The sequence below is a fragment of the Mobula birostris genome, chromosome 2 (genome assembly GCF_030028105.1).
Source record: "Mobula birostris isolate sMobBir1 chromosome 2, sMobBir1.hap1, whole genome shotgun sequence".
Classification (NCBI taxonomy): domain Eukaryota; kingdom Metazoa; phylum Chordata; class Chondrichthyes; order Myliobatiformes; family Myliobatidae; genus Mobula; species Mobula birostris.
This window is the reverse complement of record NC_092371.1, coordinates 218,646,866-218,664,978: the sequence shown is the minus strand read 5'-3', so window position 1 is coordinate 218,664,978 and position 18,113 is coordinate 218,646,866. Positions and strand designations below refer to the sequence as shown.

Genomic DNA, 18,113 nt, shown 5'->3' with positions numbered 1-18,113 from the left:
CTTACAAGTATCAGATTCCACACTTAACACTGAGTTCATGGTCATTCTCCCTTTAAGAAATCCAGATTGGTATAATAACTAATTTCCCACTACTTTCCACAAAATGAGAAAGCCTTGCTATTACTATTCATTCCATTATCTTGCTGTACGTACATGTGAAGTTAGCGAAATTGGTCTATAACTGGAAGGATCTGATTGATGCTTATCAGATTTCAATATAGGGATAATGACCACGAATTTTCAGGAAGCTGGAAATTGCTCTTCAACCCATATTATATGAAAGAATTTCAAAGCCAATGTAAGTTTGGAATCTGGTAACCATGTAAACATATTATAACAAATATCATCTTTCCCAGGTGATGTCTGACCAGTGCCATTAATAGCCCTTTTGAGTCCAGATAATATAAATTCAACATCTAAGGAGGAATTGGAACAATCTGAGGGTTACTTGCCAAAACTGTTTCTCTATACTTATATGTACACTGACACACATTTTTCGTAATAATTCTGCTTTTTCAGAGTCAGTAACTGCAACCTTTTCCCCACTATGCAAAACCAGTAATGTAACCAGTTTTCTAACTCCTCCCCCCTCCATTTTCTGAATTGTACCCCAAACTTCCCCTACCTGGATTGCTTTCCCAATACTACCACAGTACATCCTGCAATATATATTTTTGCCTAACTCACTACTTTTGTAACTATAGCTTGAACTATTTGTTTTATTGCATGAACGATGAACAGTCTAACTTTCCTAAAAACTTTATTCCACAGCTCTTTTACCATCTTTCACCCATCCAACAGCTTTTCTTTTATTATCTTCCAACAATCTGGGAATAGATTCCTTAGCTATTGAATTGAGTACAAAGCACAAGGTATTATTACTCAACTCAATAGTCTCCAAAACCAAATGATCAACTTCCAAAGCTCTCCAGCCTTTATAACTATTTTCTTGCCAATCTGCCAGAGTATCTCCTTGGCATGTATGTCATCAACAGCCCAGATAATGTTGCTCTTGGAGCAGTGGTTTTGTAGAAAATTGCTGGCTGCTGGCAATGTCCCAGCTTCCATGCAGCGCAATTCCTTTGCGGGAAGTCAGAAGTGAGCCCGAGGGTGGATACTAGCAGACTCAACTGCCCATTCTGTCTCTATACTCAGTACAAACCTCGGATAGACAACAACAGGGATTTTCAGCATGTGTTGCACAGTCCCATTACTTTATGTAGTGTCTTGATTGAAAAGAAATACAGGTTTGTGATTATTTTTTTTTGGTATTTTAGTTAATTTTTATAAATAATGAATCTTAATTAAAAACCTGATCATCAGAGACATTTAAAAGTAGCTTCAAGAGCTTTGAGCAACACACACAAAATGCTGGAGGAACTCAGAAGGCCAGGCAGCATCTATGGAAAAAAGTGCAGTTGACGTTTTGGGCCAAAACCCTTCAGCAGGCTTAAGTTTTGAGCAGCAGACTGGGCTCAGGCAAAATTGGATGCGTGGGCTCAAAATGTAAGTATGGTGGAAGAATTATTGCCAATAAATTTTGGCTGAAAACACATCAGCAAAGTGACTGATTGGTACTATCTGCTGTACTAAACGCATGTTAGGGAAAGTTTTCTTAAATCACAATTTAATTCAGCATTATGAAGGGCTATATATAATTTGCAGCTTAGTCAAAGGTTTTGTTTTGAAAAAGAAAGAAGAGGCAGAGAGAAAAATCTAGGGCTGAGAGACAAGGCAGCTGTGGGTAGAGGCACCCAGATGTTTGAAAATCCTTTAACATAGAAACATAGAAAACCTACAGCACAATACAGGCCCTTTAGCCCACTAAGTTGTGCTGAACATCTCCCTATCTTAGAAATTACTAGGCTTACCTATAGCCCTCTACTTTTCTAAGCTTCATGTACCTATCCAAAAGTCTCTTAAAAGACCCTATCATATCCACCTCTACCACCGTTGCCGGCAGCCCATTCCACGCACTCACCACTCTCTGAGTAAAAAACTTACCTCTGACATTTCTGTACCTACTCCCCAGCACCTTAAACCTGTGTCCTCTCGTGGCAACCACTTCAGCCCTGGGAAAAAGCCTCTGACTATCCACACGATCAATGCCTCTCATCATCTTATACACCTCTATCAAATCACCTCTCATCCTCTGTCGCTCCAAGGAGAAAAGGACGAGTTCACTCAACCTGTTCTCATAAGGCATGCTCCCCAATCCGGCAACATCCGTGTAAATCTCCTTTGCACCCTTTCTATAGCTTCCACATCCTTCCTGTAGTGAGGCGACCAGAACTGAGCACAGTACTCCAAGTGGGGTCTGACCAGGGTCCTATATAGCTGCAATATTACCTCTTGGCTCCTAAATTCAATTCCACGATTGATGAATGCCAATACACCATACACCTTCTTAACCACAGAGTCAACCTGCGCGGCTGCTTTGAGCGTCCTATGGACTCGGACCCCAAGATCCCTCTGATCTGAGTCAGATCTGAGTCACTGCCAAGAATCTTACCATTAATACTATATTCTGCCATCATATTTGACCTACCAAAATGAACCACTTCACACTTATCTGGGTTGAACTCCATCTGCCACTTCTCAACCCAGCTTTGCATTCTATCAATGTCCTGCTGTAACCTCTGACAGCCCTCCACACTATCCATAACACCTCCAACCTTTGTGTCATCAGCAAACTTACTAACCCATCCCTCCACTTCCTCATCCAAGTCACTTATAAAAATCACAAAGGGTAAGCGTCCCAGAACAGATCCGTGAGGTAATCCACTGGTGACAAACCTCCATGCAGAATATGACTCGTCTACAACCACTCTTTGCCTTCTGTGGGCCAGGCAGTTCTGGATCCACAAAGCAATGTCCCCTTGGATCCCATTCCTCCTTACTTTCTCAATAAGCCTTGCATGGGGTACCTTATCAAATGCCTTGCTGAAATCCATATACACTATATCTACTGCTCTTCCTTCATCAATGTGTTTAGTCGCATCCTCAAAAAATTCAATCAGGCTCGTAAGGCATGACCTGCCTTTGACAAAGCCATGCTGACTATTGCTAATCATATGATGTCTCTCCAAATGTTCATAAATCCTGCCTCTCAGGATCTTCTCCATCAACTTACCAACCACTGAGTTAAGACTCACTGGTCTATAAATTCCTGGGCTATCTCTACTCCCTTTCTTGAATAAAGAAACAACATGCGCAACCCTCCAATCCTCTGGAACCTTTCTCGTCCCCATTGATGATGCAAAGATCATCGCCAGAAGCTCAGCAACCTCCTCGCTCGCCTCCCACAGTAGCCTGGGGTACATCTCAATCGGTCCCAGCGACTTATCTAACTTGATGCTTTCCAAAAGCTCCAACACATCCTCTTTCTTAATATCTACATGCTCAAGCTTTTCAGTCTGCTGCAAGTCATCACTACAATCACCAAGATCCTTTTCCACAGTGAATACTGAAGTAAAGTATTCATTAAGTACCTCTGCTATTTCCTCCAGTTCCATATACACTTTTCCACTGTTACACTTGATAGGTCCTATTCTTTCACGTCTTATCCTCTTGCTCTTCGCACACTTGTAGAATGCCTTGGGGTTTTCTTTAGGGATGAAAGTGATTGCGGACATAAGACTTTGCTGAAGGTGGAGAAGTTACTGCTTAAAATCCTAGAAGGTGTCTGTGGCAGTCAGAAGTAGAGTTACCCAACTGCAACTTATATAAAACATTCCTGGGATACCTTTTTGGTTCCTCATATGTTTTTTTTTTGTTAGTTACCCTGTTCTTATACCTTTGCATCTTCTTTAAATATACTTGGCAGTAGTTTTTCGTATCGTCTCTGCTTTTTTAAACTCTTATGCTTTTATGCACTTTAAAAGATTCTGCTTTAGCTCTTGATCTCACAGATAACCTCCCTTTTCTGTTTTGACTGGATTTTTTATGCATCATTGGGTGATCTAGATTTATCAGTTCTGCTCTATTTCTTTCTAAGGTCATGTTTGCCATGAATTCCTTGAATCTTGAATGCTTCCTGTTACTCTGAGAATGATTAAATTTTGTGTAGCTGTTTCCAAGCACTTTTGCAATTTAATTTCTCTGTCTAGTATAGTTATCCAAATTTAATGTATTTTCTCCTACTTTTTTCTTTTTAATAACTTTGATAAATTTAACTGAATTGTAATCTTTTACTCGAAAGTGTTCTCCCTCTGATGTTCCTTCCACCTGCCCAATAGCATTCACTAAAATTAAATCTTCAATAGCCCCTCCCTTCTGTCATATGATCATCACTCATCTACAACCCATGCCCCTTTTTGTTAGACTTGATGCATACTGGCTGAATGCTGAATACAGTTTAGAAATTCTCTTATCTTCTATCTTTTTTACACTGACTGCATCTCATTTAAAATAGGGAAATCAAAATACCTCTCTATTCTTGCCATAGAAGTAGAGCTGATAAATTTACCCTCTTTGGCCCCTTGAACTGTTTGGAGTTCAGTATATTAGTATGATTACCCCTATTTTTATGTACTTTTTTAATACAAATGTTTGTATAATCCACATAGGTTTATTTGATAATCTTCCCAACATATCAGTCATTCTCAGTTACGGTTCTCTCTTTAACAATATGATCAATGGCCTCTTTTTATTACCCTCTTCTCTATCTCATCTGTAATCCTTGTAAGCAGATTACTTGTCCTCTTTAAGTTGTGTTTTGATCAGTAATGACCAACATTTACTTCCACTTGTTCTTGTCCCTCTTGGCTGTAGTCTTGCTAGCCTACTGCAATGCAGTTTTTGAATCATACATATTGCAACCACAGAGTACATCCACATAGATTGAAATCAAATGCATGACTGTAGCTTTCAGAGTGGATTATGTTGAAATTCTTAAGCATTGTTCCACACTATAAAGCAATTTATGAGAATTGAATCATATTCCTGATCCCAGTAAAGCCATGGGGCAAAATTTGGGGTAAGGAAATTAGATACCTTTTACAAAGTGCTCCATCTTGCTCTCAATATTTTGGCATTGATAGAGCCACCCCATTTCTGCTTCTGACCTGTAATGACTTTTTAAATGTTGGTAGGGGAGAACTTACAAATATTGGATTGATTTAATATTACTGCTTGCGTAGCAGATTTATGTTGGATGCAGGGTTTGTCTTTATTGGGATGATTTTAACTTGGTGTTTGTGCAATTGGTTGGTTGGTTACAATATTATTTTGTGGAAAAAAGTGCTAAAGTTCTAATCTATCAATGCCAGAGCCAACAATGACAAAAATACAAATTTAGCATGAAGATAATTTAGATTAAAGTAACTTTTGTCTTGGATTTTGAAATATGATATAATGTTACTTTGTTTTCTCAGGATAAATTAAAAATGGGCGAGTACCACAATTTGTTAACTCAGTCCCTTTTAGCAACAAATCATGTTCAGGACTGTGCAATCATAGAACAGAAAAATCTCTCTGTGATGACAGCCTCCATAGGATTCAAAGTAAGCATTTTGAATTCTTTACAATAGTAGATGATGATTTCAACACTGTGGATAATAGATCATAATGTATGTTATAAGGTTCAAGAAAATAAATCTCTCAATTTTACCAGAGACAGGTGAGAGTGGATTTTTTTTCAATTCCCATGAGAAGAGAAAGTACTGGTATGGAGGCACTTGGAAAAATTCTTTATTTCTCCGAGTGGGAATAGGACACTGAGTTTTACCAATAGGCTACAGTCTATAAATTGAAATGTTAAGGGTTTTTTTCAAAGACACTGTTTGAGTAGTTTTAAGTCAGTAACTGCAGCACCTTTTGTAGATAGTACATACTGTATCCACGTTATTCTGGTGGTGAACAGATCTCATGTTTAAAGTGTTCTATGAGTTACCAACTCATTAGTCTGTCTTGTCCTGAATGGCTTTAAGCTTCGAGCATTGTTAAAAATGCACTCATGTAGATAACGGGAGGGTATTCTATTGCACTCATTAAATTCATGACTTGTCCCTTCGTGAAAAAGATTTAAGAAATCACTCATTGCAGGATATCCAGCTCATGATGTTATTATAATCACACTACTTACCTGACCGATCCATGTGAGTCACTGATCAATTGTAATTCCTAGGATATTGATTATGGGGAAATGCCCAGTGACTTCAGTTTTATCCTTGATGCCACATTTGGGTAAATGTTGTCTTGATGTTAAGGGCAATCACTCTTACCTCATCTCTGAAATTCAGTGGCTTTGTCCATGTATCCACTGAGGGTGTAAGGAAGTGTTGAGTTAGTGAAACTCAAGCTGAGCACCGGAACAGATGAAAGAAAATTCAAAGCTGCGGTGGATATACTGATTAGTAAAGGGTTTTTGCAATATAAATCTAGAAATATTAATCTAGAGAGAGCATATGTAGAACAAGAAAGAAGTATTTTAGACAAATGCCCTTTCATCAGTCAAATTGTTTCAAGGTCTGACAGAAATATTCAGTTACTTGTTGTGTTATAGTGAAGTTAGCCTTACCTGTAACAAACCATAGAATGTCTGACAAATAAAATAAAGATTTCCAATAACATGAAGGACTTTGTTTTTTGTCAGTTGGATACAGAGGAAATTCAAGCCTTCTGGAATGCTTTCAAGCAACCAGACATCATTCGAGAATATGGCCTCTTCTTTAAGAATGTAAACTACATATGTGTCAGAGCAGATAAGGATTCAATATACAGCAAATATGTAAGATGAGAATTTTCTCAATCTAAAATTAATCCATTTCTGTTCACTTCATTTATGTGTTTTAAACTATGCACCAAACCCTGTTTGAGGAATATAAATTGTTAGTTCATGAAACTGTTTGAACTGTTAGTATAGATCTGAATAAGAAATATTTCAGGCATAGATAAGTTGCTAAAGTTTTATAAGCTGGTTTATTGGTCTAAAGTATGATTTTCTTTTAATTTATTTTTACTTGCATTTTATAAAGGGAGTGTCAAATCTGATTTTCATACGTTTTGAGTCTTCTATTCAAACCATGTATCAGCAGTTTTTTTTGTTAATTGAAAAGTAATGCATTGCAATGAACCAAACAGTTTAATAAGTTCTACTGTTTGTTTTGAACAGAATGAAAGGGGTCTTATATTGGTAAAGACTGGAATGTATATAATCTGTGCCACCTACACAAAGGGGATGTATCCAAGTGTATGTGTTGAAGCTGTGGAAAAATTGGGTGAGTATTGGGCAAATTTTATTCTTCTATTTGTAAAAGGCATGCAGTATGTTTACAGTACATACATTTTTAGAAGCTATGTTTAATATCCTGGCAAGAAACTTACTAGGCAAGACCAGTGATGTGGAGTGAGAAGAAATATAGCAACTTGTATGTAAAGAGGATTAAGTAACAAAGAGCCAAGAGTTAGGGTTAATATCAGTCATGCTTATAATGGTGAAGGACTGGAAGTCTGGCAGTTTTTACAAATCAGTTATTGCTATTTCAGTAAAGACAGAATAAAGCATATTTTTCTTTTAATTCATTTTACTATTACAAAAAGGAATATCAAATTTAAGTGTTGTGCAATTTTTGATTTCATCTTTCTCTAGTCTGATGGATGGGCAAAATTTTTTTGTGATTCATACAAAAAATATGCTTCTCAAGCTCAAGTAATGCCTGCCTCTTGTGAAAACATCTAATAGAAATTTGTTTCTTTATTTAAGGTGACTACTTCAAAACAAAGGGCAAATAATTGGATCAAAGACTGGATGTATGGTGATTCACGTGTATCCGAAAACACACTGAATAAGGGAAAGCAACTTGGTAAATTATGCTTGATTTTCTGAGGCTCAGGCACACCACAGGCTTTCCTCTATCTATCATTCTATCAGAAACGAAGTCAATATTCCATCTAAGATATGAAGATATTGCTAAAATCTATAACGCTTTACATAGTATTTTAGGAAACCTTTTACTTCTAGAAATAAATTCAAAATCTTACTTATAGTTTACAAGTCCTATTCTTTCACACCACTGTAACCTTCCAGAATCAGACTGGTACTCCTTTTTGTATCCATGTTCCTATATAAATTATGACTTGCAGTGTTTGTCGTTGCTCAGAATAACATAGAATATATAACTCTAAAAGCAAATCTGTGCTGGATCCTTGGCTTCCTGACCAACAGTCTGCAATCAGTAAGGATGAGCAGCAACACCTCCACCATGATTATTCTCAACACAGGTGTCCTACATGGCTGTATTCTCAGTCCCTTACTCTCCTCACTATAGTCTTAAAACTGTGTGGCCAGATTCTGCTCTAATTCCATCTACAAGTTTGCAGATGTTACCATTGTAGTGGACTCTTAACTCAAACAACAATGAATAGGAATACAGGAAGGAGAAAGAGAGCCTAGTGACATGGTGTCATAACAAACAACCTTTCCACCAATGTCAGCAAAACAAAAGAGCTGATCATTGACTTCAGGAAGGAGGTCAGTACAGATGTTACTGCTTGTATCAGTGGTGTTAAATTTGAGACAGTTGAAAGCTTCAAGTTTTTAAGTCTGATTATCTCCAGTAGCCTATCCCAGTCTAATCAGGTAGATACCACAGCCAATAAAGCTCATATGTGCTTCTGCCTCCTTAAGAGGCTAAAGGAATTTGGCATGTGTCCTCTGACCCTAACCAATTTTTATCAAAGTGCCATAGAAATCCTATATAGATGCATCACAACTTAGTATGACAATTGTAACCACAAGAAACTGTTGAGTTGTGGATATAGCTCGGCACATTACAGATATCAGACCCACACAGATAAAATTACCAACATAATCAAAGACCCCTCCCATTCCGGACATTCTGTCTTCTCCCCCCTCATATCAGGCAGAAGATACAGAAGACTGAAAGCATGTACCACCAGCAGCTTTTATTCTATTCCACTGGGCAGATTCTAATTCCACTGTTATAAGACTATTGAATGATTTCCTAATATGATAAGATGGACTCTTTATCTCACAATCTACCTCTTTATGGCCTTCTTTTTTTTCTGCCTGCTCTGGAACAGAAACACTTTATTCTGTTGTTTTTCCCATGAAATACCTAAATGCACTTGTAATGAAATGCACAGACGGTATATAAGACTAGTTTTTCACCGTCTAGTTGCATGTGACAATAAGCAAATTTACCAATTCCATTTTGTTATTAAAATATTGAACATTGTTCATTAAAAACGTAACGCTCAGGGCTATTGGGTCGTGTTTATCTACGGGAAACCCTGTCTGCCCGCCAAACCGTGTCTGCATAGTTGCTGTGTAATGCCACCTGGTACAAACTCACACATCAAATATCAGACAGCACACAATGTACGATTTACAGATTACACTTTATAAATCTTACTGGAACTATGTAATTAATAGTGATACAATATAAAAGGAAAGTAAAAGGTGCCAAACCTATCAGAGTTCAACCACTTCATGCACAACTGTTAGGGCTCAATTAACAGGGTCTTCGTTCCACCATTCGATCTCCGCCAACCTCCTCGACCCGCCACCTGGGACCAACCATGGTGGTTGACCAGAGCACGTCCAGCATGTCCTTCCTCTTCAGTTCTCCTCCCAAAAAACCCGCGCACTCACCCAGGTTCCCACACATACAGATAGAATAACATAGTTTCCATTGGTTAGTTCCTCTGTTATCTATAACTATAACCCAAACGTTTCAGCTACAGAGAACATTACCTCTTAGTTAACATTGCAAAGAAGCCATTTCATTATTACACTTTGGAGAAGCCATTTTATAATTAGCAGTTAATATTACTGAGAACCCTACAAATACAATTTCATTTTTCATAAACTATTAAATATTAGAATATAACACTAAACTCAATTCCTCTTATGCCAACTATTTCATCTCAGTATCTGGATTCTCTCTCAACTCTCCTGTACTTAGTCTACTTTTCTTTTGAATGCATCTAAGCTTTTAGCCTCAACCACTCCATATGGTAGGTAGTTTTCCATTCCAGCTTCTCTCTGAATAAAGACTGAAGAAAGACTGAGGAAAAAAAAGAACAATTCTCTTCAGTTGTTAGATGTATTTATAAAGGCCTTTATATACATCACGTGGTTTAAGATTATTCCATAATGTAAAAGCATTTAGAGTATAAATTTATCTTGGTTGTTTGCATGAAATTGTTACCACGTTACCTCCATAGGCAAAGAATACCCCTTACTTACTGAAGAGGCTGGAGACTATTTTATGTTTCCTTATTGTCTGTTTACTTGGAGTCATTTGATCACATGGTGCCACATTATTTCTGCTCAATGCATTTCAATTGCAATTAAATTTCATGTGACTTGTGCAGAGAATAATTTTTATTCTGGTTTGTCTGCATTTGATGCACAAACCCACAAATGTTCCCAGAAATGTGCAATAATGTACAAGACCATAAGTTATAGGAGCAGAATTATGCCATTTGGCCCATCAAGTTTGCTCCACCATTTTATCAAGACTGATCCATTCCAATCTCCTGCCTTCTCCCTGTATCCCTTCATGCCCTGACTAACCAAGAAGCTATCGACCTCTGCCTTAAATATACATAAAGACTTGGCCTTCACAGCAGCCTGTGACAAAGAATTCCACAGATTCACCACTCTCTGGCTAAAAAAAAATTGCTCATCCATTTCCATTCTAAAAGGATGCCCCTCTTTTCTGAGGCTGTGTCCTCTGGTCCCAGACTCTCCCAACATAGGAAACATCCTTTCCACATCCACTCTACCATTTGACAGGTTTCATTGAGGTCACCCCTCAATCTTCTGAATTCTAGTGAATATAGGCCCAGAGGCATTAAACACTCTTCATATGACAAACTGTTCAATCAGAGAATCACTTTCACGAACCTCCTTTGAATCCTCTCCAGCTTCAGCACATCCTTTCAAAGATAAGGGGTCTAAAACTGCTCACAATACTCCAAGTGAGACCTCACCAGTGCTTTATAAAATCTCCTTGCTTTTTGAAGTGAATGCTAACACTGCATTTGCCTTCCTCACCACAGACATAACCTGCAAATTAACCTTTGGGGAATCCTGCAAAGGACTTCCAAGTCTCTTTCTGCCTCAGTCTGTTATATTTTCTCTATATTTAGAAAATAGTTAAAACTTTCATTTCTTCTACCAAAGTGCATGACCATACACTTCCCAGCACTACATTCCATCTGCCACTTCTTTACTCATTTTCCTAATCTAACTAAGTCCTTCTGTAGCCTCGCTACTTCCTCAAAACTACCTGCCCCTTCATCTATCTTTGTATCACATGCAAACTTTGCAACAAAGCCATCAATTCCATCATCCAAATTATTGACATACAACATATAAAGAATCGGTCCCAATACAAACCCCTGTGGAAACCACTTGCCAACGGCAGCCGGTCAGAAAAGGATCCCTTTATTCCCACTCTTTACCTCCTGCCAATCAGCCACTGCTTTATCTATGCTGGAATCTTTCCTGTAATAGCTTGTTAAGCAACCTCATGTATGGCACCTTGTCAAAGGCCTTCTGAAAACACAGAACATCAACCAATTCTCCTTTGTCTATCCTGCTTGTTATTTCTTCAAAGAATTCCAACAGAGTTGTTAGAAAAGATTTTTCCTTGAGGAAACTATGCTGACCACAACCTATTTTATCATGTGCCTCCAAGTACCCTGAAACTCATCCTTAATAATCAACTCCAATATCTTACCAACCACTGAGGTTAGATTAACTGGCCTATAGTTTCCTTTCTTCTGCCTCTCTCCCTTCTTGAAGAGTGGAATGACATTTGCAATTTTCCTGTCTTCTGAAACCCTTCCAGAACCTTGTGATTCTTGAAAGGTCATTACTAATACCTCTACAATCTCTTCAGCCACCCCCTTCAGAACTCTGGCACGTACACCAACTGGTCCAGTTGACTTGTCCACCTTCCAACATTTCTTCTCTATGATAATGGTAACATCACACACTTCATGACCCCTGACACGTGGAACTTCCACCATCCTGCTAGTCTGTTCCACACTGAAATCTGATGCAAAATACTCTATCAGTTCATCCACCATTTCCTTGTCCCCCATTGCTACCTCTCTAGCATTGTTTTCCAGTAGTCCAATATCCACTCTCACCTCTCTTTTACACTATATGTATCTGAAGAAACTTTTGGTATCTTCTTTAATATTATTGGCTAGCTTACTTACGTATTCCATCTTTACCTCCTGTATGACTTTTTTAAGTTGCCTTCTGTTGGTTTTTAAAAGCTTCCCAAGCCTCTAACTTCCTACTAATTTTTGCTCTATTACAAAGTGTACATGTCCTCTCTTTGGCTTTTATGTTGGCTTTGATTCTCTTGTTAGCCTTGGTTGTGTCATCTTTCCTTCAGGATACTTCTTCCTCTTTGGGATATATATCTCCTATGCCTTCCAAATTGCTTCCAGAAATTCAAGCCATTGCTGCTCTGCCATCATCCCTGTGAGTGTTCTTTTCCAATTAATCTCTCATGCCTCTGAAATTTCCTTTACTCTACTGCAATACTGAGGTTCTCTAATCATAGAAACATAGAAAACTGACAGCACAATACAGGCCCTTTGGCCCACAAAGCTGTGCCGAACATGTCCTTACCTTAGAAATTACCTAGGGTTACCCATAGCCCTCTATTTTCCTAAGCTCCATGTACCTATCCAGGAGTTTCTTAAAAGACCCTATTATTTCCACCTCCACCACCGTCACCGGAAGCCCATTCCACGCTCTCAGCAGTGTCTGCATAAAAAAAAAACAACTTACCCCTGACATCTCTTCTGTACCTACTTCCAAGCACCTTAAAACTGTACCCTCTCGTGCTAGCTATTTCAGCCCTAGGAAAAAGCCTCCGACTATCCACACAATCAATGCTTCTCATCATCTTGTACACCTCTATCAGGTTACCTCTCATTCTCCGTTGCTCCAAGGAGAAAAGGCCGAGTTCACTCAACCTATTTCTCATAAGGTATGCTCCCCTTAAGGCAACATCCTTGTAAATCTCCTCCGCACCCTTTCTATGGTTTCCACGTCCTTCCTGTAGTGAGGTGACCAGAACTGAGCACAGTACTCCAAGTGGGGTCTGACCAGGGTCCTATATAGCTGCAACATTACGTCTCGGCTCTTAAACTCAATCCCATGATTGATGAAGGCCAATGCACCGTATGCCTTCTTAACCACAGAGTCAACCTGCGCAGCAGCTTTGAGTGTCCTATGGACTTGGACCCCAAGATCCCTCTGATCCTCCACACTGCCAAGAGTCTTACCATTAATACTATTTTCTGTCATCATGTTTGACCTACCAAAATGAACCACCTCACGCTAATCGGGGTTGAACTCCATCTGCCAGTTTTGCATCCTTTCAATGTCCCACTGTAACCTCTGACAGCCCTCCATACTATCCACAACACCCACAACCTTTGTCATCAGCAAATTTACTAACCCATCCCTCCACTTCCTCATCCAGGTCATCTATAAAAATCACAAAGTGTAGGGGTCCCAGAACAGATCCCTGAGGCAAACCACTGGTCATCGACCTCCATACAGAATATGACCTGTCTACAACCACTCTTTTCCTCTGTGGGCAAGCCAGTTCTGGATCCACAAAGCAAAGCAATGTCCCCTTGGATCCCATTCCTCCTTACTTTCTCAATAAGCCTTGCATGGGGTACCTTATCAAATACCTTGCTGAAATCCATATACACTACATCTATGGTTCTACCTTAATCAATGCATTTAGTCACATTCTCAAAAAAATTCAATCAGGCTCGTAAGGCACGACCTGCCTTTGACAAAGCCATGCTGACTATTCCTAATCATATTATGCCCCTCGAAACGTTCATAAATCCTGCCTCTCAGGATCTTTTCCATCAACTTACCAACCACTGAAGTAAATCTTAGTGGTCTATAATTTCCTGGGCTATGTCTACACAACTCTCCAATCCTCCGGAACCTCTCCAGTCCCCATTGATGATGCAAAGATCATCTCCAGAGGCTCAGTAATCTCCTCCCTCTCCTCCCACAATAGCCTGGGGTACATCTCGTCTGGACCCGGTGACTTATCCAACTTGATGCTTTCTAAAAGCTCCAGCATATCCTCTTCCTTAATATCTACATGCTCAAGCTTTTCAGTCCGCTGTAAGTCATCCCTATAATCGCCAAGATCCTTTTCTGTAGTGAATACTGAAACAAAGTACTCACTAAGTACCTCTGCTATCTCCTCCGGTTCCATACACGTTTTTCCACTGTCACATTTGATTGGTCCTATTTTCTCATGTCTTATCCTCTTGCTCTTCACAGACTTGCAGAATGCCTTGGGGGTTTCCTTAATCCTGTTCGCCAAGGCCTTCTCATGGCCCCTTCTGGCTCTCCTAATTTCATGCTTAAGCTCTTCCTGCTGGCCTTATAATCCTCTAGATCTCTATCATTACCTAGTTTTTTGAACCTTTCGTAAGCTCTTCTTCTCTTCTTGACTAGATTTACAACAGCCTTTGTACACCACGGTTCCTGTACCCCACCATCCTTTCCCTGTCTCATTGGAACGTACCTATGCAGAACTCCACGCAAACATCCCCTGAACATTTGCCGCATTTTTTCTGTACATTTCCCTGAGAACATCTGTTTCCAATTTATGTTTCCAAGTTCCTGCCTGATAGCCTCATATTTCCCCTTACTCCAATTAAATGCTTTCCTAACTTGTCTGTTCCTATCCCTTTCCAATGCTATGGTAAAGGAGATGGAATTGTGATCACTATCTCCAAAATGCTCTCCCACTGAGAGACCTGACACCTGACCAGGTTCATTTCCCAATACCAGATCAAGTACAGTTTGTAGGCTTATCTACATATTGTGTCAAGAACCTTCCTGAACACGCCTAACAAACTCTACCCTATCTAAACCCCTCACTCTAGGGAGATGCCAATTGATATTTGGGAAATTAAAAGCTCCCACCACAACAACCCTGTTATTATTACACCTTTCCAGAATCTGTTTCCCTATCTGCTCTTCGATGTCCCTGTTACCATTGGGCGGTCTATAAAAAACACTTAGTAGAGTTATTGACCCCTTCCTGTTCCTAACTTCCACCCACAGAGACTCCATACTCAATCCCTCCATAACTTCCTCCTTTTCTGCAGCCGTGACACTATCTCTGATCAGCAGTGCCACACTCCCACCTCTTTTGCCTCCCTCCCTGTCCTTTCTGGAACATCTAAAGCCTGGCACTCGAAGTAACCATTCCTACCCCTGAGCCATCCAAGTGTCTGTAATGGCCACAACATCATAGCTCCAAGTACTGATCCATGCTCTAAGCTCATCTGCTTTGTTCATAATACTCTTTGCATTAAAATAGGCACATCTCAAACCATTGGTCTGAGCACATCCCTTCTCTATCACCTGCCTATCCTCCCTCTCACACTATCTCCAAGCTTTCTCAATTTTGGTTCACTGCACAATGCCCAATCCAGAATAGCTGATCCCCTAGTGGGCTCAACCACTAGTTGTTCTAAAAAGCCATCTTGTAGGTTCTCTAGGAATTCCCCTCTAGAATCCCGAACCAAGCTGATTTTCCCAATATTGAAGTCCCCCATGACTATTGTAACATTGCCCTTGTAACATGCAGTTTCTATCTCCCATTATAATTTGGGGGCCTGTATACAACTCACATCAGGGTCTTTTTACTCTTACGGATCCTTAGCCCTATCCACAATAATTCAACACCTGACTCCATGTCACCTCTTTCTAATTATTTGCTTTCATTTTTTTTACCAACAGAGCAAGCCTCCCCTCTCTGCTTTCCTGGCTATCCTTTTCATGCAAAATTTATCTTTGGACATTAAGCTCCCAGCTATAATCTTTCAACCACGTCCCGGTTTCCCTTCCCATAAAACTGCCGTGAAGCTCTACTTTTTAAATGTTGAACACGGACCTGACTGAAAGGTAGCTCTTTCTACGCACTGCCTCTTGCTGAATGGTCGCTCCTCAACTCAGAGAAACTGCCGCGAAGCTCTGCCTTTAAAATCTCGATCACCATCCTGTTTGAAAGCTATAGCTCTTTTTACCTACCCTTGACGTTGATTATCCAACTGTGGCACATGATGAAATCCTGTTTGTAATGTTCAGTGGTGCGTACATTGTTCTGGCAGTCATTGAGCCATGTCTGCAGAAATAGATTTCCACTGGGCCTGCAAGACCCATTCTGCTTGACTTTGAGAGTACCCCCCCCTTGCTTGATACCACATTAAGTTTGGGAGAAGGTCTGGTGCCAGGAGGTCATGGTAGAGATGGGATTGTAAGGAGGGAGATATATATAAAAATTAATCAATCGACTTAGTGAAAATTGCAGATTAGTATGTTGTTAGGCAGGGATGGAAAAGGATCAATGTTCGGGGGTAGACTTGCCTTGATAATCCAGGAATCTAATCCAGGACACTAACGTACCCAGGACCCCATTAAGTTAAGTACATGTCTTCTAGTCCCCAAACACCTCCTTTCATGTCAATGGCCATTTCCTAGTTCCTGCTTTTACCAACTATTGTTTTCTTGATAATCCCATGAACCCTACCTTTCAGCACTTACAATTTTATTGCAGATCCATACCTGCCAACCTATCTACTTGACTGAAACTCCTCCAATAATAGACTACCCTTGATTAATGTATTGTCAACACACAAGTTAGACCATTGAGTTGCTAGTGCAAGCTTATCCCCAAATATTGATTCTACCCCGAACAATCCCCTACAATTTATACTGCACACCTTACAATCTTTGTACTACCACCATTTTTACCAATCTTGTAAACTCAGTGTGGAATGAAAGAGTCTGAATAAAACTAAAATCAAGGGACATCAAAAAATACTTAAATGTTTGGGGTTGTGACTCTAAAACAGAAAGTTGATCATGGTTTTTGGAGATCATTCCTCCCTGTCCCAAGACATCACTGCAGAAGTTCCTCAAGGCAGAACCGCAAAGCCAATCAACTCTCTAGTTACTTCATGAATGACTTTATTCTTATCATCAGGTCAAAAATTGAGATGTTCACCAATGATTGCATACATTTCAATTCCATTTGCTATTTTTTCAGTAAATAAAGTGGTCAATATATACATACTGCCTGATCTAGATAACATTTATGTGTAGCAGTGGCTGGTTGGGAGACGCCAGAGAGTAGTGGTGGACAACTGTTTGTCAGATTGGAGGCCAGTGACTAGTGGTGTGCCTCAGGGATCTGTACTGGGTCCAATGTTATTTGTCATATACATTAATAATCTGATGATGGGGTGGTAAATTGGATGAGTATGTATGCGGATGATACTAAGATAGGTGGAGTTGTGGAGAATGAAGTAGGTTTTCAAAGCTTGCGGAGAGATTTAGGCCAGTTAGAAGAGTGGGCTGATAAATGGGAGGTCTACATTTTGGTAGGACTAATCAAAATAGGACATACATGGTAAATGGTAGGGCATTGAAGAATGCAGTAGAACAGAGGGATCTAGGAATAATGGTGCATAGTTCCCTGGTGGAATCTCATGTGGATAGGGTGGAGAAGAAAGCCTTTGGTATGCTGACCTTTATAAATCAGAGCATTGAATATAGGAGTTGGGATGTAATGTTGAAATTGTACAAGGCATTGGTGAGGCCAAATTTGGAGTATTGTGTACAGTTTTGGTCACCAAATTATAGGAAAGATGTCAACAAAATAGAGAGAGTACAGAGAAGGTTTACTAGAATGTTACCTGGGTTTCATCACCTGAGTTACAGAGAAAGGTTGAACAAGTTGGGTCTTTACTGTTTGGAACGTAGAAGGTTGAGGGGGGATTTGATAGAGGTATTTAAAATTATAAGGGGGATAGATAGAGTTGATGTGGATAGGCTTTTTCCATTGAGAGTGGGGGAGATTCAAACAAGAGGACATGAGTTGAGAGTTAAAGGGCAGAAGTTTAGGGGTAACATGAAGGAGAACTTCTTTACTCGGAGAGTGGTAGCTGTGTGGTACGAGCTTCCAGCAGAAGTGGTTGAGGCAGGTTCGATGTTGTCGTTTAAAGTTAAATTGGACAGCTATATGGACAGGAAAGGAATAGAGGGTTATGGGCTGAGTGCA

General features: G+C 39.7%; 2 protein-coding genes across 5 annotated transcripts in view; one reads left to right on the top strand and one right to left on the bottom strand.

The window, feature by feature from the left end:
• fam228a (family with sequence similarity 228 member A) overlaps positions 1 to 3,532 on the bottom strand; it is a 35,085-nt gene extending 31,553 nt beyond the window's left edge. Inside the window, exon 1 of the mRNA XM_072251481.1 lies at positions 3,492 to 3,532. Within this exon, the coding sequence (XP_072107582.1) occupies positions 3,492 to 3,515 (24 nt within the window). The 5' untranslated portion in view covers positions 3,516 to 3,532. The remainder of the gene's footprint in view (positions 1 to 3,491) is intronic.
• pfn4 (profilin family member 4) overlaps positions 1 to 18,113 on the top strand; it is a 71,974-nt gene that overhangs the window by 14,458 nt on the left and 39,403 nt on the right. Inside the window, exons 2-5 of one of the 4 annotated variants that reach the window (XR_011885029.1) lie at positions 5,376 to 5,504; positions 6,596 to 6,730; positions 7,115 to 7,220; positions 7,706 to 7,805. Coding sequence is in view for 3 of the 4 variants with exons in the window: in XM_072251482.1 (XP_072107583.1) it covers positions 5,376 to 5,504; positions 6,596 to 6,730; positions 7,115 to 7,220; positions 7,706 to 7,734 (399 nt within the window). In the remaining variant the exon portion in view is untranslated. Of the gene's footprint in view, positions 1 to 5,375; positions 5,505 to 6,595; positions 6,731 to 7,114; positions 7,221 to 7,705; positions 9,503 to 18,113 lie in introns of those variants that run through there. The other 3 variants (XM_072251482.1, XM_072251483.1, XM_072251484.1) reach the window with 3 other exon arrangements.